We start from the raw sequence: 27,885 nt of genomic DNA on the forward strand, positions 1-27,885 counted from the left end.
TTTACAGAAAATGCACAATGAATATTAAATAAAGGGCATTGCCTATTACTGCACTTCAGATGCTGTTATGTGGTGTGACTTTTTAAAAACTTTTTTTAAAGGTCATGCTGTTTATGTTGCATAATATATAATACAATTGCACTGTAAATTAGAGACATGCTTTACAGCCTGCTGCTGTGCTTCATGGAGGTGAACAAAATTTGAAATCACGGGTCTCCTCCCCATGGGGAAACAGTTGTGGGAAATATTTAATATCACAATAACTGGGCTTAATGGCCTAGCCCAGTATGAGTGATGGAGGCCCCTCTAGGACACCTTGCTGCATCTCCTGTCTTCTCTCTAGTTTCCCTAGACCGTTTTCCCATTCTTAACACTTAAATTTGATTTTAATTTGCTGTTATAGGACATTTAGGGTAAAATGTAGCATTACCTAACCCACAGCATTTCTTTTAGCTGCATGTGATATGCTCAGCCCTGAGAGGTTTCTCCCCCAGCAGACAAGAGTTGACTTTTCTCTGTGTTGAAATGGTTGCAAGCCTGTGCACTTCCTATATACATTAACTCTTTGGAAGGATTAATTGATCTGTTTCTTTATAATAGCTTCAAAACTTCTGAAGTTTTTTTTGAAACATTCTTCAAAAATGCTGTTCTTTTTCTTCCCAGGTAAACCACAGCATAGAAACTAAATTCTGAGGGACATGCAATCTGATTCTAAAAATTCCCTCAGAAATTTCCCTCCTCTTCAGGGAGCTAATATCAAAGGTAAACAAAAGAGGTAAAGCCATGGATTTTTGATCCTTATTTTAAAAACTTCAACTCACACATTGCTTCAAAGGGCAGAACACACAAAAAGGAGAGCAGCCATGGAGAACCAGACTGCATAAAAACACTGGAAGGCATTTTGGTCCCCCTTCAGTGTGGAACACGTATGTTTGAAAAGGGATGGGAAGAGTGTTGAGAAAATACAGACTGATGCCAGGGTGAAGGAAATACCAAGTAAGGAATTAAGCAAATAAACAGGGTCTTGAAGTGTTGAGAGGTGCAGGAAGAGTGTAACACAAGGAGGAAACTGAGCAGCAGATTTCTTCCACCTAAGGGTACAGGTTGTAAGCCTTGCATGAAATGGAAGTTAGATGGGTTTTTCTTTAAGAAAAATGAAAAAGAACATAATTTCACATTCACAGGTCTCTTACCAGAGACTGTTTTAAGAATAGTATTTGGACTGGAGGAGCTGCACAGGGAGGACTGAATTACTCTGTAAGCACTTGCTACCGAACAGGTTTGCAGGGCAACAGCTGATGCCCAGATGGTGTGGGCACCAGGACAGGCAGGACCAGGATGGGCAGCACTGAGCAGGGTCTCTGAAGCTGGTTGTCACAACAAATTTTATTTCAAAATTAGATCTAAACTGAGGTATCATCCTAATAGAGCCTTCTTAGAATTTATTCCTGGTCCCTGTATTAGTTATAGATTTTGCTAGAACACCTGTGCATCATTAATGAGTTAACAAAAGGAAACATATGTTTGTAGAACTGATTTTTTAATATAAAGCCATTTCTTTTGTTTAAATATACTATCCATGTGATCTGCAACATATTAAAAATACTTTAGAAAAAGCAGAACAAAGAAACGTTTCACACATATGCACAAACTAGATAATTAAATCAACGATTTCTTCAAATTCTGTCCTAGAAGAGACAGATAACATTTTTTTTTTCAAATGTCAACAAATGAAAAGAAACTTGATGAAAATTTCAGAAGGATAAAGTATTATCTTATGGGTGAAAACTCCATGGTATTTCTATAATGACATTCTTGGTCAACACATCTTAAGTTTTATTTAACATGACTGGTTACTGAGAATGCTCCTAGTTATTTGGTACAGCTTAATTTAATGAAAATGTACTATCTTCTACTGAACGTTGTTAAAATACAGCACAAAATCTTTAAAGAATTTTGTGAGGGTTAGCATTACCTCACAAGCACAAGAAGAGAACAAAGTTCTCATTTCTGCTGTATGATAACATTTACTCAGGCCACCCACTGATCTTATACATCAATGCCCTCAAAAGCCTGGCTTCATAGGTGACTGTGTTTTTCCCATTCTGCATCCCACTCTCTTCAAGGGGGTGCTCAATGACAGCTGGGATGTTTCTTCCATACTGTTCACATTGCTTCAGAAACTGCAGGCACTCCTGAATCACACTGTCACGCAGCATGATCATGTGCTTGGACATGTTCTCCAGCAAGGACAGGAAACACCGCTTAGCGTAATACCATGTGTCCGTGCTCAGTTTTTTGTTATATGGCTCCAGGCTTTTAATGATCCTGGAAATACCGAAGTCATAGTTCCCCTTCACACAGTAGAGGGTACCAATGACTAGATTGACAATGCAAAGATGGTAGGTATTTTTATCAGGATGATCATAAGACAGCTGCTCTTCTGCCTTCTCGATCTTCCTCATTAGTTCCTCTGCATCCTCATTCTGGCTTGTCAGGATGTAGGAAACACAGAGGTTTGCTAACACAATGGCACTGACATCGAGAATGTTGTCGTAGTGCTTTCTAACTATCGGCTCATAGAAGCTAATAGCCTCTTTATACTTGTTCTCCTGCATGAAGAGCACGTGAGCCACATTGAGCTTCCACACCTCGTGTTCCTTGCAGAACTCCACTGATTTGTGGAAGATCTTTTCTACCATTGTGTAGTTCTTCATGTCCCAGTAAATCTTTGCCTGGGCCATCAAGACAGGTACATATTTATCCAGAGTCTCATCATACTCATTAATTGCCTTTTTTAGAGCTTCATCATCCCAATTTTGCCTAGCTTCCTGTACTTGTTTTGTGAGTTTTCTTAGCTGCTCAGTCATCGTCCCTGCTAAATCATCTAGCTTGTGGAAAGCCTCCTCAGGGGCAGTTTGACAAGTAATAACAGCATCCAAGAAGTTGTACAGATAAGGTGTGAGCAGCTTGTAGGTCAGATGGGCATTCTCTGCCAGGACATCAGCTGCCAGGTCGTAGTATTGATGCTTGCAATACAGAAGTAGCAAGTTACCAAAAGTTTCTGGTGGATAGGGGTTCTGCAGGAGAAGAAACTGCAGCTTCCCAAACCCATCAGTGGGCTGGTTGTCCATGTTCATGAGTGCTTGGTTGTGCAGCGTGACCGGATCCAGCTCCTCCTCGGCCCTCGGCGGCATATCCGTGAGCGCTTCCTGCGCCGCTTTCATATTGCGCAGCTGGTACTCGATGGCTGCCTTGAGGTTGAAGGCCTCCACCAGGGCCGTGCGGTGCAGGAGCAGCGTGTTGCCCACGCTGCGGACGTCGATGCCCTCGGTGGTCATGCCCACGTTGAGCTCCGGGTGCTGGTGGATGCCGCGCTTGATGATGTCGGAGATGTACTTGAGGGCAGCGTGGTACTGCTTGGCCGCGTAGGAGCACAGCGCCATGTTGTAGGACAGCTCGGGGCAGTACCCCAACACTTGCATGGCGCTGGCAAACTTGCCGCTGGCCTCTTCGTGCCTGCCCTGCCGGTACAGCAGGCAGCCCAGGTTGACCTCGGCATCGGCCCGCTCCGAAGGGTCCTCGGCTGCTCCGGAGCCGCCATCAGCAGCGGCGGCGAGCTCCTCCTCCACCAGGCTCTGGGCCGCGGGGAGGTCGCCCTGGGCATAGTGGACAGCGGCCTGGAGGCGCAGGGCCCGGCGGTGGAAGGCGGGGACGTCCAGCAGCGGGCTGGCGACGCGCAGGGCCTCGGCGAACAGCCCGGCTTTGTAGAGGGCCTGCGCATGGCACAGGCGGTACGGGTGCAGCTGCGGGTGCAGCGCCACCAGCTGCTCGTAGCACTCGGCCGCCGCCGCGAACTCCTGCAGCTGGTAGTGGCAGTAGCCCAGCAGCGAGAGGCAGCCCCGGGAGCGGCAGCTCTTCTGCAGCCCGCGGTTCAGCAGCGACACCGCCTCCGCGAAGCGCCCGCCAGCGATGAGCCCGTACACCACGGCCGTGTGCTGCCCGTCGGGCACCGGCGACGCCTCCATGGCCGGCCCCGGCAGTGCCGCGGCGGGGGCGGAAGCGGGGCCCTGGCTGCCATGGCAACGGCGCCGCCGCGGCGGAAGCGGTCCCGTACGGCGGAAGCGGTCCCGTGCGGCGGAAGCGGTCCCGTGCGGCGGGGGCTGCACCGGAAGCGGCAGCGCGCGCGGAGCCGTGTGGCGGGGGATGGCGGCGGCTGCCGTGGCCGGGCCTGAGCGGCCGCTCTGCCGCCAGTGGGAGCTGGTGCCGGCAGCGGAGCCGGGTCCTCTGCGTTTTCCCGCCCTCCTCCGCTCCCCTCCCTGCGCCCGTCTCCCGAGCACTGACACGGCGTGTTCAGTGCCGGTGCCGAACTGGCGCAAAGAGCTGGAGCTTTCTGAAGTCGCTGCCTGGGCCAGAATATTTCCCTCGTTTCGGGATCTCGTGCAGCTGGAGGAATAAAGAGTAAAAATCAGCTCCTGTACTTGTGAATGCTGTGTAATAGTTCCCTTAGGCAGTAAGTGGTGTAAAAGCAGGCTCTAAGCTAAGCACGTAGCTTACGTGTGCCTACACGGCAGCAAGCATTTAACGTGTGTCTTGGGCTTTGTCAACATGAAACATCCCCTTTACACACCATCAAGATCCGAAGTTGGTTAAGGCTGGTGGAAGGCAGAAAATATGTCTATCTTGGCACAATCGGACAGCTCTCCTGCAGCTCTCAAAACCAGAAGAAATTACTTCCAAATTTTCTTATACAACAATGTAACTGTGCTTTGGGGGGACTTCTTTCCCTCCATGGTATTTCTACTGAACAGTGATACTCCAGACCACAGACTGCATAATCTGTGTAATTTCTGTAGATGGGAATAACTCCCTTAGGGTCACCAGACGGATCTGCTTTCTGGTCATTCCAGACTAATGCCAGGAGTATCCAGTGAAGGAGTGTGGTTTGCCCCAGGAATGAGTGCTACTAGGCTGTGTGTCAAAAATCCTATCTCTTGCACGTTTTCAGCATCTTCTATTTGTGTGATTCAGTAGTCGATAGATAAAGCTCTGGTTGATCCCAACAAGTTTCAAAGTAGTAATAATAAAAAAGAAAATCATAGTAAGCCATTAAAATGATTTATTTTTTTAAAGACTAGTAAACCCAAGTTGCTAGTTTCAAAAGCATGCTCTGAAAGCTGAACCAGCATAGTTTGAACTACTAAGCAAAACAATAAGAGTAATGGTTTAAGGTAAAAAGAAAAAAAAAATTATGCAGAAGTCTTTTAAGTTACACATTTTGCAAGTATCTGGGATTCACTTGCCTTAGAACAGACACATGGTATTTCTGTGCATCTGTCAGCTGTCTCCCATAGGTAGAGGTTTAGGGTTTATAATGGTATTCCCCAGAAAACTAAGATGCAATGGCCAACATGCTTAAAAATTTGTAATTAAATACAAATTAATCCAAGAAAGAAAAAGTAGCAAGCAATATACAGGATGTATTCCAATAGTGACACATTCCAGTGACAGGAGTCTCTGGGGCATCTCAATTCAGCAGATTATACATCCCACTTCATTGCTGTGTTAGAAACCGTTCACATGATTTTAACTCTTTGAAAACTCTTCCTTTGAAAAAGACAGTAAAAAAACTTTCTTCCTCTGTATTTTCTTGCCCATAACACTCTAGGCATTGAAGTGCCTGTTAGTGTGTTTTATATAGCTTTGAAATAAATCTGTTTAAAAATTTCTCTCAACGCACAAATGACTTATCAGGAACTAAAATTGTTTTAATTTTACAAAGGGAAAATAAGTATTTGGCCTGCAGACTGAAACACTCCTGGTTTTCCACTAGGACGAATTCATCTAAATATTACAAATGGCATTAGGCACTGCTGGTTGCAGTTTTCAAAAATAATTTGTGAGTACTAGTATTGGCTTTGTTGATAACTACAGGCACATTATGAGATTGCAGTGCACTCTAAGAAGGAGCCATTAGCAAGGTCACCAGACCAGAAAAATGCAGCTGCTGTACCAAGGACACCATCTGCAGAAATACCTGAGCTAAAAGGAAACACACTTGTCTATGCTGTGGTTACCAAACATACAACTGACCTTCTTGGCAAGACCCCTGGCCCTGTAAATAGTAGGGGTTGTCTGAGACAGAGCTGTGTGGAGAGTTCTGTGCCCACCTGCCACATGAGGCATCCAGTTTAAACCTCAGTGAGCTACTGCTGCCTGGCCTTGTGCAGCTCTGCTTCGGAGCAGGAGCAAAGTCATGTCCTTACAAGCTGAGTCCGCATCTCCATCACATGATGAAGCTGTTCTTATTTGCCTGTAGGTCCCAGGCTGGGAGGGAATTGTCTGGTTTCACTACTTGACCTATGGCCAAAGACACCTTTTGGGCATCTTGTTCTTGGGAGGTTCTTCTGTCTCTACCCCAGGTGCTCCTTGCCTTGAACAGTGTTTGGTTTTCCGGTGTGCTCACAAGTCCAAGGGAGTGCACACACAAGACTGGAGCTCTTCCACCAAAGCCTGCCTGCTCCGTGTCCCTCCCAGGAGTGAAGCCAAAATCCGGGCTGTACCCAAGGGGCATCCTTTTCTCCTTGCTGAACACATGAAAGGGGCTTTGGCAGGAGGGCAGGAGACAAGCCCACCCTTGTTACTCACCACCAGCTGGTGGGGCAAGTGCACCTGCAGTTCAGAAGGCTGCTCGAAATCAAGCAGGATTTGAATGTCAAGCTCCTTCCTGATTAGCCTTTGCAATTGTAGAACATTTACGTTTTTTAAAAAATTTGGGTTTTTAAAAATTATTGTTTTATTTGGGTTTCATTTTTTTTGTGAGGAAAGGGTGATTTTGGTAAGTGGTTTCACAAGTGGGTATCCTGAGTGAAATTACTGTTTGGCCTGAACTACCTTTGAGGATAGGGATGAAGTCCCAGGTCTTCTCCTGAGCATTTTCTGGTGACAAAATTAAGGCTGCTGCCTGGCTATTGTGAGACCTCAAGGCCTGTAGTTCACAGGCTTAGAAACCTGACCGAATTCAGGCTGCAGCTGGCACGAGTCAGTAGGACACCTAGAAAAAAGGCATTGCCACAACCAGCCTGAAGCACCTCTGGATGTCCTATGGAAAATCCACATGCCCATCAAATTTTAGCACTGGAATTGTAAATGCTAGAGGCCTCATTCAAGGCCAGATTTCCACTTACAGGTGGGGCAAAGAAATGGTGACTTGTCTTTTGCTGGTGTGCTGGGCATCTGAAGGGAAAGGCCAAGCAGCACTGTCCTGGGTAACAATTGTGTTCTCCATGTGTTCTCTTGATTTCTTGTGGATTTGTCTTTTATATGCTTTCAAAGAATTAGGCTGATTTCAATGTTTGTTTGGTTTTTCTTTTTAATCTCTCCCTGTTCAGCAGGCAGGGAAGCAAGTAAAAGAGAAGGAGATTAAAGATCCTACACAATAATGTCTCTGGTGCATATCTCAGGGAGTTTGGCAGAACTGATTGAAATACTGGGAAATTGTTTGCCTATCAGAAATAATAAAAAGCAGATACAATTTCTGATCATCAAGTTTATAAGCAGTAGCTAAAAAGTGATTCCCACAATCTTAAGATATAATAGACTTGAAATACATTTCTTTACTGTACTACATGCTTCCACAAAGAATCATCTTTTTGTTACATTTTCTTTGCTGTTTCCTAAGCTAACTCTTAAAAAAGAATGTAAGGTTTTTGTTTGTTTAGTTAGTTGGTTTTTTAAGATTGAGCTACATGACTTTCAGAGGCCGAATGCTGTTCTGAGATGCACTACTGGGCCCCCCCAGTTTCAGTGGGGTTGTTTCATTTTGCATGAGAACAATTTGATAAGATCGAGCCGTGTGCTCTAATTTTCTTCCTTGTGATGGAGGAACAGAACCATAACATTAGTCAGCAGTTTCTGAATTTTGACCCCCAATGGCAAAGATACCAAAAGACAGGAGAAATAGATGGAGGCAATTACAAACAGTCACTTGATTGATGGTTGACATTGTTAGGGCTTCAGCTGTGTGTCAGGCTGCGGTGCTGCAAATCCCCATCCCTGCCAGTGGGTGTTGCCATGGGCAACAGTGCATTGAAGCCAATAAAAAGGAGAGGAAATGAGGGGAGACTCAACCTTTGGGGAGGCTGTAGGGTATGCATTATAAATTATGTTATACTTAGCAATATACAATATCAAAATTCAGGAAAGCCATGTGTACCTGCCAGCAGTGCTGCCAGTTCCTGGTGTCTGTTTTTCCCATAAAGGACGTGTTGTACGGCTGGCTGCTTACTAAACCGCATCTGGGTTTATTCAGAGAAGAAAGAAGTGGTAAAAGAACAGCAGAAACATTTCCATTTGCTGCATGTTCTCACTGCTGTGCAGTTTGCATTTCTGCCCCTTCCCTGCTTCCTTCTGCGAGAGAGTGATGTGGTTCAGTTGTGCACTAACAGATTGGTTCGCAATGCTGCTGAATTTCCAGCTATTGTCCTACACACCATTAGAAGCACAGAGCTTTTTTTTTTTGTTGTGTTTCTTTTGAAGAAGGGATCAGCAGATTTGTTGTTTCTGTTTGATTGTGAAACAGATGTAGTCAGCTTTTCTAAGGCTCTAAGAGCTCCGTTTCCGTAGAAAGGAGAAAAGCCCTTTTAGAATCTGGTCAGCTGGGCCAGGTTCTGATTTCCATTAAGCTGGTGCCAGTTCAAGGTAATTCCACTGAAGGAAATGGAGTTTGGCACAGGTGTAATACTAAGCTGAAATCAGCTTTAATTTCTGCTGCCAGACAATCCTATATTTAGAATCCCATTTTTCATGGAGTACAAAGGCGCTTGGTTTTTTTTTCCTGCTATGAATGGGCACTCACAAGCACTGCAGCATGATTCCTCTTGTGTCTGGTCATGCAGCAGAGAAAGCACACTCAAATCACAGGTTTGCTGCATTAATGATCTTGGCACTAATGGAAGGAGACCAAATTTCAGGTAATAATAGGGTCATCACACAGAGACATGTTTGGTTTTGTGACCCATTATATTTGATTAGATTTTTAGGGACACCTTTACCACAGATGTTGACATGTGAGCCTTGACTAGTGCTGTGCTACCTGTAGTAACAGCATTTGAAATTGAACTGAAAGAACTGCAAGACTGTAAGGGATAGTCAGTCCAGTGTGATGATATTCTACCTCTTCACCATTTCAAGATCCTAATTTCAACTGGAAATTATGCTAGAAAGGCTTATCCATGGTCTGCTTTTCAATATAATATAAACCTGAAGCACAAAGCAACAGATTTCCTTTTTTATTTGTATTCTATTTTCAAAAAAAAACATTAATCTTTTCCTTAGGTGATACTATAATTTTTAAAAAAATGATGGCGTTACAAGAGCATTTTTTAAAAGGAAAAAGAAACACTCTAAAATTACCATGCAATATTTTGCCTTTATGCAAACTTCCTCTTGCTGAGAAATCTGCTGCACTGTTAATGTGAATTTCTCAGGGAAGAAGGGACAGCTTGGTGTTTTTAAAGATAATAAAGTTTGTTTTTAAATGTAGCAAAGGTAGGCAATTCTAAAGGCCCTGATCAATCACTAAGAAGCTTTGTTGTAAAAAAATACTTCTTCAGAATACAAAGCAGGCTTTTCAGAACATTCAAGCATAAAAGAGGAGGGAGAGTAAGAGAGGAGCATCACAAAAGCAGGCATAATTGATTCATAACATGTACGGAAGAGATGCAAAACAACAATGTAATTACACACTACTGTTTTCTGCAGCTCCTTGCATATGAATTGACCGGTTTGCATCCCAGTCCTGCTCTGTATTATTAATTTTATTAAGCTGTAAGTTCTTATATTTCAGTCTGTTGTCAGCTTTACAGATTTTTACAGCAGCAGTTGAAATGAAGTGGAGCTGAATGAACGCTTCTTCTGTTCAGTGTTCCGTGTCGCTCCAGATACCAGCACAATCCCTCTGCAGGCTTCCCTTCAGTCCCACTAAGCCTTCCAGGAAAAGAAAACTACGCTGCCATCAAGATAATATCCGATCAATTAAGCATGTCTGGGAAAGCATTTCTTAAAAAATGCTGGGTCTAAGCTTATGAAAACCTGTCAGACAGCTCTTACTGTAAAGTGACACTGATATTTGCAGGCTTAATTTATGTCTTTGAGAGACATGGTGAAGCTAGAGGAAAAGGAGGACAAGGATGCCGCCTGAGAAGGAAGTTTTTTTTGGTGCATCTCCTCCCATTTACCTCTATTTACTGCCACGGAGTCCAGCATAGGCTTCAGTTTCACATTCAGCTTCACTAGACACTGAAAGAAGATTAAAAAGAGGATGAGAGAAAAAATAGTGATAGTATATACACTTCTTTTAAGGACAGTCCACAGCATAGCAGGGGAAAAAAAGAGTTTAATCTGCACTATGCCCCTACCCTCCCCACTCCCAAATGTAAATACCTATGGAGGTAAATTTATTGTTCCCATTGAGTCCTCTTTATCTATCTGACTTTTTTTACGTAAGGCTTTAAGCCACCAAAAATGTAAAAAAAGGCATGTAAGATGGCAGAGACGCCACTCAGCTACTTTTTTAAGTAAAAAAACTTTTCTTTTACTACTTTCAATCCTTAAACATAGCCCTTTTGAGGGATCCCCACGTGCCTGAGACTACCAGCTATGGCATCTATGAGCAGGAAGGTCCACTGGCTGGATGACAAGCTGGACAAAACTAAAATAATCTCCCTAGTGCTATATTCTTTTATCCTCTAGACGACTAAACCACAACTATATTGTGCTTTCCCAAGCTGGCAGAAAAAACAATTAGTGTGTGCTCAAATGAAAGAAATATAAATGAGTTTTCTTTGGTTTGAGGCTGCACTGAAATCATCTCTTCTCTACATATCCAGTCCAAAGCTCACAGAGGCCAGTAAGAATCTTTAGTCTGGTTTCATCTGTCTTTGAATACATCCCCAAATTATGAAATTCCTGCATACCTTTGCTACAGGTTTATTTTACCTTCTCCTTTAATATAACCTGTTTATATGCAAAGTCCACAAGTGGTTCACTTGTTTTGTGTATCTATATTAAAGAAAGACAGAACTTAACAGAGGCAGTATATGTCAGGAAAGGGTTAACCAGTTGCCTCCCAAGTGGTCATGTAATATGTCCTTTCAGGACAGAGGAGTGTTCTTTTGCAGTTTTTCTGATTAGCAAGCAGTAGCTTTTGCTGAGACCTGGGCAGCATGATTACTCCTATAACATGGAAACTGTAATTGTCATTGGAAAAAAGGGGTTGGTGCCAGATTAAAAACTAAAAAGGACAAAGAAAACAGCAAAAGTTGTTCTTCTGAAGGTGCACAAAATTATAAGAAAACAAAAGGAAAAGGGAAGCAGGTACCTTTGCAGTTGATCAGTTTTTGCTATAAATAGCAGGGTTAGCAGCAACTGATTTAAATGGTCCCCAGAGCCCAGATACCACTAAAGAACTGGATTTTTTTATAGCTAGCTTGCAAGCCATGGGAACTTGGCTTGAAGTCTTGGTAGATTTTTAATTGAGCTATTTTATGATAATTAAGAGTTAATGGCCTGATTTTAAGATGTGCTGAAAACTTGCAATTTCAGTTGACTTCGGTAGGAAATATGAATGCTTAGTGCTTAGAAAAAATCACATAATGAGGAAGAAGCTGGAACTTGAATCAAATCCACTTGAAATTATTTCCTTAGAATATGGCCCAGACTGGACAGATAATTTTGCAATCTTGGGCCTGGGGTAAGGGACAGGGTTCACTGCAGTCTCTGCCCCACAGAGCATTGGTTCCACTGATGGTCATTTATTTTATAGAATGGATGAGGATTTTTAACATTCCCATTACCATGCCTCACAACTCAGCATTTTTATATCTTTATTTCAGACTGTTGTGTATTCCTTAAACCTGATTTGGTAGAGCCTAAAACAGAGGGGCAGTAATGCATTATAAACAGCTGAAAGTATCTGAAAAGCTCACTGTCATTACCATCAGCACCTGCATTACCACTGTCAGCTCAGTGTCCAGAGGTAGCACATGAGATACTCAGCCCTTGACAGCAACGTATCAGATCCTTTCTGCACAAGGCCAGTGTCTTCAAAAAGATTTTGTGAAGTATTTTTCCAATATACACCTCAGATTTAAATATAAGTAAGTAAGTAAATGAATAATTAAAATATATAAGCCAACAACCCGGTGGTTGAATCACTGTTTAAAAATCAGTATGCTTCAAACCTCTCTAAGCACAAAGGTGTTCTGCACTCACATCCTGTCAGCCCTAGGATGTGTAAGTACAAAATGCAGTACAGGCTGTTCCTGTATATATCTATATATACACACTATATATACACTAATATATACACTATACCCAGGAACCTATAGCAGCTACAGGCAGCATAGAGAAGACGGAGCTCACTGGGACTGCAGACTCTGTCTCAGTGTGGCTGTGCAGCTCTCCACTATGTCTGTGTCCTTTCTGTGACCTTGTTTTTTTGCCAAGACTGACCACAAGACCATGATGCTTTCCAGCCTAGTGCCAGGGAGCAATTGCAGAGGTCTGGGCATGACCTCGTGCTGTGCCTGTCCCTCCAGGCCTTGGCATCTGCCATGGCTTATGGCAGGAGACAGCCCTGACACGTACTGTGCCAGGATGGCTGCGGGTGCTCGAGGTGCGTACAGCAATTAGCTCTGCAGCAACTACAGCAGGGAGCAGGAGCCCAAGTAGGCTGGGAATAGATTCAGGAAGCACTCCCACAGTTCTATGGTAATCACTGTTATCTTATGAGCTGTAAACATATTTTAAATCTGTAAGTAAATACACATATATTTCTTCAAAATATAGGTCTAAGTGGACATTAGAGTCTAATAGTCCAGGTGCAACAGAAGCTACCAGGTAAATAACAAGAACGGTTAACTACTAACATTAAATTTGATGAAATAGATTAAAAGGAGTATTTAAGAAAGAGTAAACCATGTCTTTGATATTAATTTTTACCATAGCACCAGCAATTAATTCAATGGAATGCGTACAAAATATATAGTGTAATTTTAAGAAACTTTATTTTGTTACACATTAATTTAGATTAGTGATACTTGACAGTGCAGATTTTGCACTTGGTCTATAAAATGTCTTTATTCAGACATTGATTTGATGTTTGAAGCACTGCTTCTGTATTTAGTATCCTTTCACTTTGGGACTTTTTCATTCTGATCTAGTCTTTTAATTAAACTGACTACTATAATTCCTATGGAAATTAGCTTTTATTTTATTTTTTCCAGCTACCAAAGCATTTCAGTAGGGCTTCTCTGATACAAAGTGCACAAATTGGATTTTATTTCTTCTTGAGATGTAATTAAAAACTCATTTGATTACTATATATCTGGCCCTGTTTTAATTATTAAACTCCAGTAATCAATTTGCTTTTATGAAGCTTCTGGGAAATTATCTCAAAAGCAACACATTTCTCTCCCTTCTGGCAGGGTCTGGACCATTTACTGAATTACATTCATTGCACCTGTTCCTGATCCGGATTAAACCACCAATTTATTCCCAAAGCTCTTTATTTGGCTGTAGCCTTGTCAGAGTTTTCCACCTCCTGGCTGCAGTTTTTGCTTTCCATTTTATTGCATGAGAACCCCTTGATGTACTGCTCCTCCGTACCACTATTTTTGATGCATGCCTCTCACAAACAGCTTTGCTCATGATCTGTCTAATTTGGTGTCTAGGTTCTTAATGTCTTATTTATTACTTGCCTTGCTAGGGAAAGGCTTGGTCTTCACCAGCTGTCTGACATGGGATACCACCACACAAAGTCAGAAGCTGCAGCAACGCCGTGTTCCTGGTCCCTGCTTGGTGCGGTGGGCAGGCTGGGAGCTGGCAGGCAGCCGGGAGAGGGGGAGAGGGAACCCCTGCCTGGGGGGACCTCCTGTTCCCCGAGGCCTGGGACCTCACTGCCCACTTGCAGTCTTTCCACTGCAGTGCAGCTGCCTTGCTACACAGCAGGGCATCGGTGACCTTTCCCATTCCATCCCCTTTACTGTAAAAGCTGTTCTTAGTCGCAGAATGATAAAGCGTGGGGGAGGCACTGCCTGCTCCAGCATTAGGAAAAACCAGAGAGGTTTGCAGTTCCCTTCTGCATCCATGTGTTACCTCAGATGCATGACTGAGCTGTTTGACAGAAAGTTACCGTGTAGCAGTGTCTTTTTCTTAGCTCCTTCATTTATTTAGATGTCTTTTAGGATTGTGTACTACTCTGCCCACAGCATTCTTTCCCAAGGTATAGCTCTGCTTACATATAAGCTCCTCCAGCACAAGAAAAGGTTAAAGACACTTCAGCACTGCATTGTGTGCACCGGGGAGAGGGGCAGGGCTGCCTGAAGAAGAGCTCAAAATGGGGAAGAGCATAAGATACTCAGAGGGAGTTATTTATGTGAGAAGGTAAGGAGGCCAGAGTAGCTTGTTGGGGATTTTTTTTTTTGGGTTTTGTTTGTTTGTTTGTTTTCGGTTTTTTGGTTTTTTTTATTTTTTTTTCTCATTTCCTTGCGTATAGAGATGTATGCTTTGGTAGATAAAGCATGTAGACTCCAGAAACAGCAACAGCAGAAGCAAAGCCCTTCAGGGAGAGGGTGATGGGGAACAGTGGAGGCATTTGTTTGTACCTCTGGGTACCAACTTCCTGGGTTGAAATGGGGTGTGGGGGGAAGAAGACTTCATCTGCTACATCACCTTCTTCTCTAGGGAAGGATATTAGCAAAACTGCCAAGATGCAACACAGATGTGTACAAGGGACTAAACTATTTGTAAAACAAATACAAAATTTTGTTGTATTCTAAGACAAATCTTTTTAAAGAGGACCACAATATGTCCTAACCTACAAACACTGCAGGACTTCCCGAGTATATACTTTTCTTTTTGCCTCCTTCCTGCCAGAGATTCTCATCCAAATATTGACCAATTCTGACCTTGCTTAACTTATGAGCTTTGACAAGATTACAGCTCATGAAAGTATGGTTGCGGGGCTAATATTTGTAAAGTGAGTTTATGGAATAAGACCATATAAATTCATTTTTATGACTGAGCACATATAAAAAAGTTATAGGTCTCAGTGTTCACTCTACTTTGGAACCCAGTGGTTTCTAATGAATCACTTTTATTATGTAGGCAGTTTCTTAGTTGGAAGGGAGGACCAGTGACCGAGAAGCCATGGGGATAAATTCAGACTCGGTGTAAGCATATGAAGCATTGTTGAAGTCAGGAGTCATGACCAGTTACAGCAAAGCTGAATTGGACTCCTGAGTTTTGCTGAAGTGGCTTTCACATGAGAATACATAGGCCAAAGGTGAGCCATCTATCTGAAAGTCCTTGAACTTCAGATTAGTTCAGATAAAAGGGAACGTGTGCTGCAGTTATCCATAGATTTTATCTTCATAATACAAATACTTGATGGAAGTTGTTTAGAAAACCCAAGAGTATTTCTGTACATATGCCCATATACTAAACCCCAAAAAATTGCTAGAATTCTACTTTCCATAGTACAATACAGAAGATAAAAGTGATACAGGGAAGATGTAGGGATTAACTTCTATGAACCCTTGGCTGTGTGTGTATATGAATTAATTATTAGCCCTACTGATTCAGGACTGTATTTAATCATTGTGTTCTGCAAAAAAAGTACAGTATTTGTGAGGGGGTTGAGTTCATGAATAAAAAAAATTATTGCAATCTCCTTGTGGTTGAAGGGGACCTTGTTTATTCCTTTTAGGGCTTAATGAGGAAGGGTCCAGGTCGTCATGTACATAACACATTAGTGGATTACTTTTACATTTCTGCCAGGGAATTTTTTTCAGATGCCTAATAAATGTAATTAGATTTAATGAATATATTACTAATTTCCCTTACAGAAAACAGGAGTTTCTTTTAGTTTCTCTCTAAAAATTGTTAGTGGGTGGAAGCCAGTTGTGACTGGAAAGGGATCTAATACATGCACAAGTGTTCTGCTCTTCCATTGTGAATTAATGTTAAGCTTCTTTCTGGTGATGGTACACTGGAAGAATAATACTGTACTCCTTTGGAAGTAAACTACAGTGGGATGATTATGAAGTAAGATTAACCCTTGGTGAAATGTGCTGGGCACTTCAGGGAGGAAAGTATGTACAGAGCTCCTGGTAGCAAAATGTGCTCTGACCAATATGATGCACGTTATGCTGCCAGAGGGAGAGTGACTCTGAAGGAATGGGACCAACTGAAGTAGCTTTACTGATGTATTGCTACAGTGCAAAGGATTCATCTGTTGTTCATTACAATTTCATGAAACCAAGGGTTTGCTTGGAAGAGTTATTATTTCATAAACAACTTCTTATTTAGCTCTACTTTTTATTGTTTTGATTCTACATCTAGAACATGTGAGAGACAGAATGTTTCTAACTCCTTTCCTTTCAACATTTTAACCAAGCAGCTGATCAATGTCTTTTGCCTTGCTATTAAATGGATTTTGAAAAATTCTTCAAATCATATCAGTCTCATATGCCGATTTAGTTCTTTGAATTTACCCTCAGCTGGGAATTCTGCAGGCAACTGTGATTCTGTTGTGTTAAACACTTACTTGAAGTGTTTCATCCATCATCATTTCTAGTCCTTTTCTGTTGCAATGTAGTTTGTGCTTTGTCTTTCTTGAAAACTGAATGGCTGTTAAATTATCCATTCATCTTCTTTCAGATTTGCTGTACAATTTGAGTTCCCTCTATTGGCTGTCTCTTCTACCTTATCTGCCAACTTTTCAATCTGCTTCCTCAGATCTTTATATACGTTTCCATACATGACTGCCATGTCCTTCACAACACATTGGGCAGATAATTCTATGTAAAACAGCAGCAGAAATTATAATATTACGAATGATTCAATTTTTTTCACAGATTAGGGTGAAAGCCTTTAGTGAAGCTTAGCTTCCCTGAAGTCAGTGGGAAATGTTTGTTTTTCTGTCTTCTCCCAAATACCTTTGTCGATGAACTGCCCTTTCAGCTGAGACTGTTTTGGCATAAGATGACTCAGAAGTAAGCTGAAGTACTCATGTCTGAAGGAAGAAAAGTACTCCTTTCTGCTGCCTCGTCTAAACATTTGGGAGAAACTTGTGAATTCTTAAAATTGTTGATTATAATGCAATGTTACATCAATGATCTCACCAACTTATGAAAATCATAGCAAAAATAATCTAATTTTCAAAGGCAAAATGAAACCCTCCCTGTTTTCAGGAGGCAGAAAAAGAGGGTCAGGATCCTTGCTTTACCTTTTGTAAAAAGGTGTTCATGATAGTCACAGACAAAAAAAATCTTTGTTCTGAAACCACCAAAACTATGCTTTTCCATATTATACGTGAAATATATTATACGTGAAATAGTGACGGACTTAGATGGAAATTGCAAATAAAATAATTCTTTCTTCTATTCCTAGTTTTTCTTTCATGTATAGCTCTTCTTAACCTTTTCTGTTAGTAAGAAAGTAGCAGACAAAAGCTTCTCAGATTAAGGACAATAGGTAGGTAAGAAAAATAATTTGGTAATGCTTATTCCATTTACTGGAAGTTTTAATACAGGGATAGAAACTGAGTTTTCTGAAAGTTCCAGAGAATTCATTCTGGGTTGCCTCATTTACATTCATCATTAGTAGAAAAGAAACAAAGAAAAGTCCTGAACCTATTTAAGTTCCTACTTCGAGGCTACAGAGAGATCCTTCTACTGTGCCAAAAATCTCTTTTCTCTGGGCCAAACCCTTATTCCTAACATAGCCCTTAGCTACCAACTTCCCCCCAGCACTGGCATTTGGCCTGATTAAGTTTCCTCTGAAGCAAATTTCTTACAAACACAGCAGAATATGTTGCACCTGCTTTTCCTTGGTTAATATTACCCACTGGATTTCAACAGAGAGGGAGACTAATTCATCTGCCAACATCTGTTTGATCTGCCTCAGTCCCTGCTATCACAGACTGCATCCCGGGCTGATGGACCTTGCTAATCCTTGTCAGCCAGGCACTCAGGAAGCAATAATGCTTTATCTCTCACTCTCTGTGTCCAAATCAAATGTCAGAAACAAACCCTACCAAAAGTGTTCATCTTTGTGGTGTTCTTTAGGATCTATTGAAAGTTATCCTCTTCCTTCAACATGCTACAAAGGAAAAGCTGGCTTCAATGAGAATCACACAGAGCTGATCAAATAGCTTCCATTGAATAGATCCTTCCAAACAGCTTAGTCCTGATTCATTTTTTTTTTATTAAAACACTTAACAACTTATGAACATGTTTCATGGACTGTCTATATATATATGCATGCTGAACAGCTAGTGAGTTCCCTGCTCTGACTAGTTGCTAACTTAAAATATAAGAGCAGTGCCCTGACTTTTGTATCAACAATCCCAGGAATGGGTGAATGGTGGAAAACCATTTCCAAAATATTCATACAGATAAACTCATCTTGTTTAAATAATTTTAGAAGTTTTTAGATTCTAATTGTATAGATGGAACAGAAACATCTGAAGGAAGAAGTCATTGTTTTGGCTGCATCCAGTGACTCTTGCCTGGGTAAGGACTAAGCCATGCCATACAGTCCATTCTGGACAGGCAGGGCTTCTCAGAGGAGTGGAAACCCTGAGTTTCTTATACAGTATTTCATCATGCAAAATTGTAGTTGAAGGACAGAGGGAAAGGAACAGAAGTGGTAACTGAGGAAGGGCTATGTCAGGATATAACAGTGTAAGCATGATAGTTGAAGAACACCTTTTTAATGTTCTCTGCAAAGGAGAGGCTGATCTCCTGTCTAATAATTTCAAGTAGAGTAAATACCTTTGGGAAAAAAAATTGTGGTGTGTGTGTATGTACTTCCAATTCAAGTATCAAAGTCAAATCTTGAACCAGAGAAGTTAAAACACAGGAAGCCATGACTGTTAAAGATTTCTGTGTATTTTTTCTGTGCTTTGTAGAGGCTCTGCCATTTATGACACCCTGTGCATTTGATCTAAGTTTACAAGCAGAATAGATGCTTTTGCTGCTACATTATCATAGACAATAAATAGATTTAATTACAAGACCAGACATTATCTTCAGTAGGAAGGTAGGCATATCAGAGCTCTTGGAGTTGCAGACAGAGTGATTACATTTCTTTCTAAGTACTTTAGACAATTTTAAAGAAGGAATCTGTCCCTCCATTCAAAACATTTAATGTACTTGCTGGGCCAAATGTTTCTACTCTTCCCAGGTTCCCCCTAGAATCCTGGATGGAGTAATGCAAATTCAATTCTGTAGATACTATTATATGCTTGAAGTTCTCAATACCCAAGAAAATCTTGAATAGCTCTAAAAATAGCACTAAAATGGAGCAGTTCAAGGGAGCACTAAGGTAGAGGTGAGCAGGGCAATCTCAGGCACGCATAAGTTGTAAAAGCCATGAGCTTCTTTATCTTCCACAAAGACATCTCCCTTAAATTTAAATAGCTGCTGTCATTGTCACTGACTACCTGACTATGTATTTATCTGCTCAGAAGCAGAGTGCATGGCCTTTGGCCCTGCTATTCATAGCGTTACTGTCTCTGCCTAACAATGCCCTGAACAGAGCTGGGTTTCTGCTAGCATCTTTTGTTTGATGTGAATCGCTGAAGCTTTGATGTTGTTTGTGAGAAATATAAAGATTTAAAAGAATAAGATCTTCACTCTCCCACTCTTTGTGCTCCCCACAGAGAAATCTAATCTGAGTTGGGAAGAATCTGTGACTGATCCGTTCTTAGGTAGACACAAATGATAGAGTGCAGAAGAGAAATCTCTTAGTGTTGAAACTCTTAGCATCTCTTTACTGGAGAGTCAGAAAGGTAATTTGTCTTAATGATCAAAATTCTGTTTCCTGTTACACAAACATTTATAAATAGGTATGAAATACTTCCTCTGTGTGAACACAGCTGTCAGCAAAGACACAGTTTTTTATTTTCAGTGGGATGCTTGAAGTTTTTTACTTTAGTTGCATGCACTTCCTCCTTATAGGATATTCTAGCAAAACAAGGGATTGATTATTTTATACTGAAGCTACATTAGTAGGTTTGAAATATTCTGCAGTTTCAAAAAGGTGCATTTTTCTTTAAGAAATATTATTCTAATAAGCTTGTTTCCCATCTTTATTGATAAATGCTTTTCTTACTGTCAGTTTTGGATTTGAAGAGCAAATGTGATGCAGTAAAGTGTAACTAAAGCCCCTAAAGTCTGAGATTCAGTGTAAATGGATTGCTGTTTTGCTACTCAAGGCAGAAACAACTGTAACATAAAAATACTCTGATCTGGGATCACTACAGTAACAAAAAAAGTAAATAATAAAACTAAGTGTAATAAAATGCAATGAAAAAAAAATTGAGATGCTTTTATCTTCACAGACCTTTGATCCACAGCATGAAGGAAATGGATTTGATTACTAAGATATGAAATTGGAGGTGACTTGATTCCTACATTGAGCAGCAGATAGGGGAGAGAGCAAGGGAGCAGAGCCGTGGCTTACCTTTTGCCAGGAGCAGTCAGGTTAACAGAAGAAGCACAGAGGTTTTGGATTTAGACACTTGGATATGGGAATACTGTGCATAATTCCAGATATTAATTATTTTTTATATATATATATATATATATCTGTATATAAAGACCTTCAGTCTTTACAGTAACTCATGGTGTGATACATTTTGTGTATCACTGACCTTCTTTCGTCTGGGTGGGATAGGAATTCCAAGGGGCAGTCAAACAGGACTGCTAATGGAAGTTGCATAGATCTTGTTGATTCGCTAGTCACTTGTAAACCTTCTAACTAAAAGGGGCCAAACTCAGGGACAGTCCTAGCCAGGGAAGCAGAGGAATGTGATACATGTTCCCCAATAAAGGAGACTTCATTACCCTTTACCTGGGAGAACTACTGCACCTCAAAATGAGCTGTCTTGAGCTACCTTCAGGAAATGCAGAAAGCAGAGCAGATAGAGCCAAATCTCTACAAAGGATATTTCAGAACTGAGGAAAAAGGTCTAGAAGAGCCATAACTAAAATGTGCTGCAAAGTTTATATATTGTTTTAAGTATGAACCATTCCTCATGGGCACTCTGGTGCAGCCTAGTTCCTAATCTTGGACTGCAGAGAGGATAGACTGTTCTGGTACTGTGAGAGGCACTGGGATGGTATCAGACCACTCCTGGAAGTTTGGGCTGTGAATTTTCTTCAGTACTGCATACTTTAGATGTTCTCAGCTACCAGGAACAGCCTGCTCTTAGGAGTTACTTTGAACAAAGACAATTTTAGGGAGCTCTGCTGATCTCACATAGACTCTAATGGGAGTTGCCAGCATTCAGTGGTTGCTCCGATCATCTCTGCTGTGTGTGTGTGTGTGTGTGTGTGTGTGTGTGTGAAAGAACACAGAGCAGATCATTAGGACTGGCCCATTCCCCCAGAGCATTCCCTTTGAGGCTCTGGATGCTACAGAATCCCACGTGGATTCAGGATTTCCAATCATTAGCACGGAAAAAAATAAATACAAAAGCTTTGATTTTGTTCTCTATGGTTTAATGTTGTAATTTTGGTATGAAAATAAGTGTCAAATGTTTGTGGGTTTTTTCAAACATGGTTTTTCTAAGTACTGTGGTAGTGAGCTATAGGAGTATTGCTAATATTTTACTTATTTATCAGCTGCCACTGCATCTCTTTATATGGCATTTGTAATTCTCTCCCCACATGCAGTTCCTACAATGTACTACAATGGCAAGAATTTTAAAGAATGTAAAAAAACCCGCCAACCCAAAATCTAAGATGTGGCCAGAGTTGTAGTTTTCAGCCAGCCCTAGACAGCGGATTTACAATGCCTGAATACTCTGCTGATGGGATCTGTGTATTGAAGTTTGATTAAGCTGGATGTGAAAATTAAAACTTGGCTCCACACTGAAGAGAGAATCTCCTGCAGTGTGATACTATGGCATCAAGTTTTCTGTTTACCCCTAAGGCTGATGCGGCTGTGACTTCCAGGTTTGATGGTGTCTCTTTTTTAAGCTGTTGAGCAGCAGGCTAATGGCTGCACAGCATGATGCAAGCACAGTGGAAAGCAGGGAAATCAGATGTGAATATATTCCCCAGAGATCTCCTGCTAAGATGGAGCTAACTAACCAGAGCTTTAGTGCTCAGATGTAGTTTCCTCATGCAGAGGATGGGCTGATTATCAGCTCTTCCTGCTTTACTGTACATTTTTGGATTACAGATGCTATTAGAAATAATGAATTCTGGTATAATATGCAGTCTAGTGTAATATGAGCTATTTTACTGAAAGGAACATTATTTTTAAAGAGTGTCTGTCCAAGATCAGTGTCCATCATCCCTCCTCCATATTGTCCAAAATTATCTTGGTCTTTTAAACAATATAGGTGTATATGCTTCTGTGCTTGCTTTCCCCTAATTGTTTGAAAATGGTAGCTGTAGTTTATTTTATCAGGAAAGAGACTGACCTTAGAAAGGGACAGGATCTCTTGGCAAAGCAGCAGCCTGGCTTACTGCTTACACAAGTGTCTGCTCTCTGTGTCACAACAGGAACTGACATTGCTGCTGGGTATTCATTTCATTATTTCCATCAGCCTCAGATGCCACAAAGTATAGAGGGAAGAGGGGACATTGTCCTTCTTACAGGCCTTATTATGTACTTATTGTATGATATTGGTGATATATCTGGTCTGTAAAATGAAAGGAACTGCCAATCCATTTTTATTTGTGTGTAGGGAAACTACATTCAGGCACAAGTTGATAATTTTAATGTTAATGTGGAAGCTGTTATTGCTGTGTATCATCACTGACCCATTCATTGCTTTGAGGTCTTAGGCAGTTTAGGGTGCACTGGGAACAGGGAGAACTTGTTGATGTTCCCCAAAGGTTCTGAATGAGAACATCCTCCTGTTTGCTCAGCTGTCAGCAGCCAGTCAGTCTTTGGTGGAATAAGGCAGTCTGCATGGTTTCAGTCAAATCCTGAAGCTGCTTAATCCAAAAAGTCAGAAGCATTGATCTGATAGGAAAAAATTCTTCATGAAATGGTGGTCAAGCATTGGAACGGGCTGCTCAGGGAAGCGGTGGAATCACCATCCCTGGAAGTGTGCAAAAATCCTGTAGATGTGGGGCTTAGGGATATGGTTTAGTGTGGACCTGGCAGTGTCAGATTAATGGTTGGACTCAATGATCTTAGAGGTTTTTTCCAATCCTTAATGATTCTGTGGTTATCTCCAGCCTTAATAAAGGAGTACTTGGGTGTTTACACACCGTGTCCCAAGCACCCAGGCAGCCTGTGTAGAAGCGCCATTGAAAGAGTAAACTGAGTTAAACAGCACAGGTTAAACAACAAATTGCTTGTCACTGACCCTAAAGGCTTGGCCTAGAGTGCCCCTTGGGAAGCTGCCAGAAGAAAGTGTAAAGGCTCAGGCTTGCGTTTCCTTTTGCATTACACAGATTTGGACAGGTTTTGGACAAGTTTGACAGCACCTACTGAGACTGCCCCTCTAGCACTCCATACCTCACCCTGATGAGAACCAGTTTGTCTCAAACATAATAAACAATTGCCCTATCAGTTTTTATAACTTAGAGAGGAATTTACAGACATTATGGATCTTTACAGACAGATCTGAAGACTTCTTCACAGAATCCTAACTTTTGGTAAAGTCGAAGACAAGAGTTCAAATAGCCTTCAAAGCAGCTCTGAAAACGAACTCTTTTTCCCTCAAGAGACAAAAACAATCTTCTCTGGACTCTACAGGAGCTGTAAGTAAAAATTACCTCATACAGTGGCATGCAGATGCTATCAATCCACTCAAGCTGCAACCTGGGTAGTTCATGCTTCCTGTTCCGATCAAAAATGGCCTGAATTTAGGAGGAAACAAAACTGTCATGCTTTAATTACACTGGAGTATTTTACAGACACATCATTCAGCACTTTGCAGCTATGATCAAATTCTCACAACCAGAACACTTTGTAAACCATAACCAATCTTTGCAGCTGTCTTCCTACTGCTTTGCCTGGCATGAAAAATAAACTGTTTATTTTCAATTTTGTTTTGAAACTTTTAGGCTGAATGTGTTTGTGTTTTATAATTCTGTACTGCAAAATAAATGCTCCACAGCTGGAGTTGAGCTGGTAAGTAACCTCCTGTAGGAATGTAAAGCAGATGCCTTTGCGTAGAATTTTCTCTTTTCTCACGTAGGGTTTTGCAGCTCAGCAAAACAGAGATGGATTTGGGCTGGCTCCCTTCCTCCCAGTTAAATTCTTTAGAATACTTTTTTGTTACCCTTCTTCTGCTGCCTCCAGATAATGGTTGCTCAACATTTTGAGTTATTCAACCTGATAAGGCTTTCTCTTCTAATTGTTCAGAGAAAATCTTTATGAAACTTTCCTAGGCCTTGTTTGACAATTCATATCCATCTGCTTTCATTCCACTCAATTCCATTTTATCCCTTCAATCACAGTAGTAATTTTATACTTATAGAAATATATACTTATAGAAATGAATTTCAAATAACACAGATACACAGCTGCAACTGTAAATTGCATTTTAAATAAAGTAAATCTGACAATTTTGATTTCCACAGATAGCTGTAATTTTTCAGTTCAAGTCTGTGTATTAAACCCAACACCTACTGCTTAGAAATTTCACTGATAGGATAACCTTAGGAACAGATACAGAAAACAGGTAAAAGGGCTCAGTGAAAAAATGGCAAAAATGACTGGAGAGCTTTTATATATGGTAATAAATGCATATCCTTATTGGGCAGAGCTTTTATTTATTCTAAGGTTTCTCTTTATGTACAAAGTAGAGTTCATTTTTCTGAATGAGCCCAACAATATTTTCTTACTCTATTGAAGTTAGTAACTATTTCAGAAGTGATAAAAACTTACTGAAGGGGTGAGTTTGAGTTCAGATCTTTCTCTGTCTCCTTGTTCAAAGAACTCACTGGTTACCAGCTCAGCTGCCTAAAATAAAAATCATTATAAAGATTAGAGTTCTTGTTACATAATTTTTAGGATAATGAGTTTCTGCTCAGACCATGACTTCAGCCTGTGCTTAACTGTAAAGAAATGAATAACCTCACTTAGATGACTTCCATCAGGCATGTGTTCATATGGTTTTTGGGACTGGGCATACAGGGAGTATAAACAGCCATGGTCAGGCACAGGGACTTATCCCTTTTTGATAGGGAATTGACCTGGGGACTTACATTGCACTGCCAAGATAGCACTCAATGCAGTTATAAGCAACTTACTCGAGAACTGAGACCAAAACAGAAAATGATAGCTTTTTGTTGGCATCCACTATTCTGTTTGTAAAAATGCTTTGTAAAACATGCAAGTGCTCTCTGGTTACTTACAGGTTGTTGCCCTATGATAACAACTTTGCCTATCAAAGAAACTTAACCAATACCCTCTCTTGTTTTAATCTAATATGGATTCATGAAGGGTTTTTTTCCTCCACTACGCTTTACTTTTTTTCCTGGTGACTGTCATCACTATAGGATCTGTAAGTGGAAGGATGAACTCAGATTTTAATGATTATCTTGATTCAAAATCAAGAAGTGGTAGGTTGGAAGTTAGAATGCATCTTTCTGACTTTTGTGAATGAAGACATTCTATTCAATGCAGAGGTTTGTGCTTCTTAGAAGAAGACAAGATTTAAAAATAAATTTACTTATGGAAACCAGAGGAATTTTAGGTAATCAAACAGTAAGCAGTTCTGATACATTACTGTACTCCTGTCATGTGCAAGACTTTGAAGGTAAGCACATGCAGCATTTTGAGATTCAAAAAAACTGGAAGCCAATCTACTAAGAGGCATTCACATGCTAAAGCTCCTGTCATGTCAGTGTATTGTTTTTAAGCTAGGAAACTGTTTCATAGTGCCAAGGAACAAGAGGGTAAACTAAGCAGAGAACATGTACTTCATAAAATATCAAAATTTCTTGCTTTAGCACCTGCATGGTAAGTAATGTTCACAAATGCTAAGCTTGTTGTAGTTGAAATAAGGAGTTCCAGAATAATTTGGAAGTAGGTGAAATGATGTTAGAAAGTACTCTTAAATCTTAAGCCAGCCTATCACAGTTTGGAACTTTTATAATGTGTGTAATCCAGTGCATTAATAAAATCTGGGATCAATATTCCGGATAGAGGAATAATTTAACAACTTAGCAGCAGTTAAGGGTTTGCTATGTGTATTGTGTAGAAACAATCAAGACATAGTATCATCCCTGTCCCTCAGTGCTATTCTGATCACGTTCTCCTCATATCCCTTTCTGTCTTCTTTTATCTGTTTCAATCTTCTCTTCCTGAATTTTTCCATCTTACATGTGTTCTTTATTCCCTTTGTTTCAAATACGGTTTTTTTTCCTGTGGCACAGTTAAGGTTCAGCTATTTCCTGTTTTGCTTCTGTGGACTTCTTAGCACTTCTGCAGGACTTCTTAGCACTTTTGCTCAACCAGGTAATGTTTCAAGAAATCCCAGACTGGGTTTTTCAACATGAAGTAAACCTGTATAACTAAGCTGCAAGGGACTTTTCATCTGTAGACCTCAAAAGTGATAAGTATAAAACCCCCAGTTTGACAGAGACTCCAGCACTTATTCAGCAGCACAGCAGAAAGATTCACAACTAGGAAAGCAGACCCTACCTGACATTTGGCTGTCAATGAAAATGCAGAAGCTAACTGGGTTAAGGAGGGAAAATGAGGAGGGATTGCACACACTGCAGCAGTGGCCAGGTGGCACTGAAAAATCTCGTTACTCAAATTTCCTACTGCAGGATAGAAGCAGTGTTCCTGATTTCCATGAGAGGTGACCTGACCATATTCTGGCCAAGCAGAGCAAAGCCTTAGAAGAACTGTTGTCACAATCTGCTGATAAAGCAAAAAAGACTCACTGAAAGGTGACAGGCAAAACTGAAAGCTGAGGTGAAGCCCTCCCCCATAAACGTTCTTTTATTCAGTTGATGTGCATGTAACTTCTGTAGATCCCTTTCAGCTTCTGTTACTTCCTTGTCTAAGAAATCTGGCTGCTCCTGCATCTCTAGTTATCTGGCCTAGCTTTCTCTTTTTCACCCCATCTTTGCGACTATTACTTGCTGTTGCACCAAACTTCCTCCAGGTTTGTACCCAAATCCAGCTGCACTGGTGTATTTTCAATTTGCTTCTTGATACTGTCAATTACTCCAAAACCCAACACAGTCTGTCTTCTACTGGCTTGTTCTGGGCCTCAATGAAAGACAGAGAATGACTAGCACAGACACTGGAAATATTAAGGATGATTTCTGGGTAGAGAAAGATGTCTAGAAGAGGGAGAATCACGGGGCAATGGACAAGAGTTTTGGGACAGGCTGCTTTCTCATATTGTACCTGTTTGCCAATGCTGGATCTGTTTTTTTATGTATATTTCTAACGAGCCTACTCAGCATCAGAACACGGAATTTTTATTTCTTGGTTTCTAGCTACAGGATGTTCAAGAAAGCTACACTTGGAGTTCTATGCTACACTGAGTTCTGCAACATTCTTAAGAAAATGAACACATTTATTTTATCATATATACTGAAGATTTTATGCTAGTAAAATTTGCGGATAATCTGTTGGTATTTTTGATTTAGGGAAGACTCTGCCATTGCCAAGGAAAACTTTGGGATGAAGCAAGTAAATGCAGCTATATGAGGCTAAATGTCTTCTTTGTTTAATCTGTCCATTTTTGAATATGGATTTAAAATGTTAGTAAGAGGAGAGGTTGTAAAGCCAGATGTACATGCCAGCATGTGTACAGGGAAAGATTACACAATAAAGCATTTTTTGCAGAAACCCCCTGCTATTTTTTTATAGCATTAATAC

At 40.9% G+C, this 27,885-nt stretch overlaps 2 protein-coding genes across 2 annotated transcripts in view; both read right to left on the bottom strand.

Moving 5' to 3' along the window:
• Positions 1–1,523: 1,523 nt before the first annotated feature.
• LOC102109045 (intraflagellar transport protein 70B) lies at positions 1,524–4,042 on the bottom strand. Its single transcript, XM_005519843.2, has one exon. It carries the CDS (start codon positions 4,026–4,028, stop codon positions 2,028–2,030), a length of 2,001 nt encoding a protein of 666 aa, XP_005519900.2. The 5' UTR covers positions 4,029–4,042; the 3' UTR covers positions 1,524–2,027.
• Positions 4,043–9,370: 5,328 nt separating this feature from the next.
• Positions 9,371–27,885, bottom strand: part of PDE11A (phosphodiesterase 11A) — a 106,392-nt gene continuing 87,877 nt past the window's right edge. The window contains exons 18-20 of the mRNA XM_005520010.2: positions 24,928–24,998; positions 23,811–23,894; positions 9,371–10,299 (exon numbers count right to left, since the gene is read on the bottom strand). Coding sequence (XP_005520067.1) covers positions 10,138–10,299; positions 23,811–23,894; positions 24,928–24,998 — 317 coding nt within the window. The 3' untranslated portion in view covers positions 9,371–10,137. The remainder of the gene's footprint in view (positions 10,300–23,810; positions 23,895–24,927; positions 24,999–27,885) is intronic.

Source organism: Pseudopodoces humilis, chromosome 8 (genome assembly GCF_049639895.1).
Source record: "Pseudopodoces humilis isolate 2021_Gansu_Grassland_sample_001 chromosome 8, ASM4963989v1, whole genome shotgun sequence".
NCBI classification, from domain to species: domain Eukaryota; kingdom Metazoa; phylum Chordata; class Aves; order Passeriformes; family Paridae; genus Pseudopodoces; species Pseudopodoces humilis.

What these genes read in the sequence shown, in the direction of transcription:
- LOC102109045 (XM_005519843.2), bottom strand. Translation starts at nt 4,028, where the DNA reads ATGGAGGCGTCGCCGGTGCCCGACGGGCAGCACACGGCCGTGGTGTAC.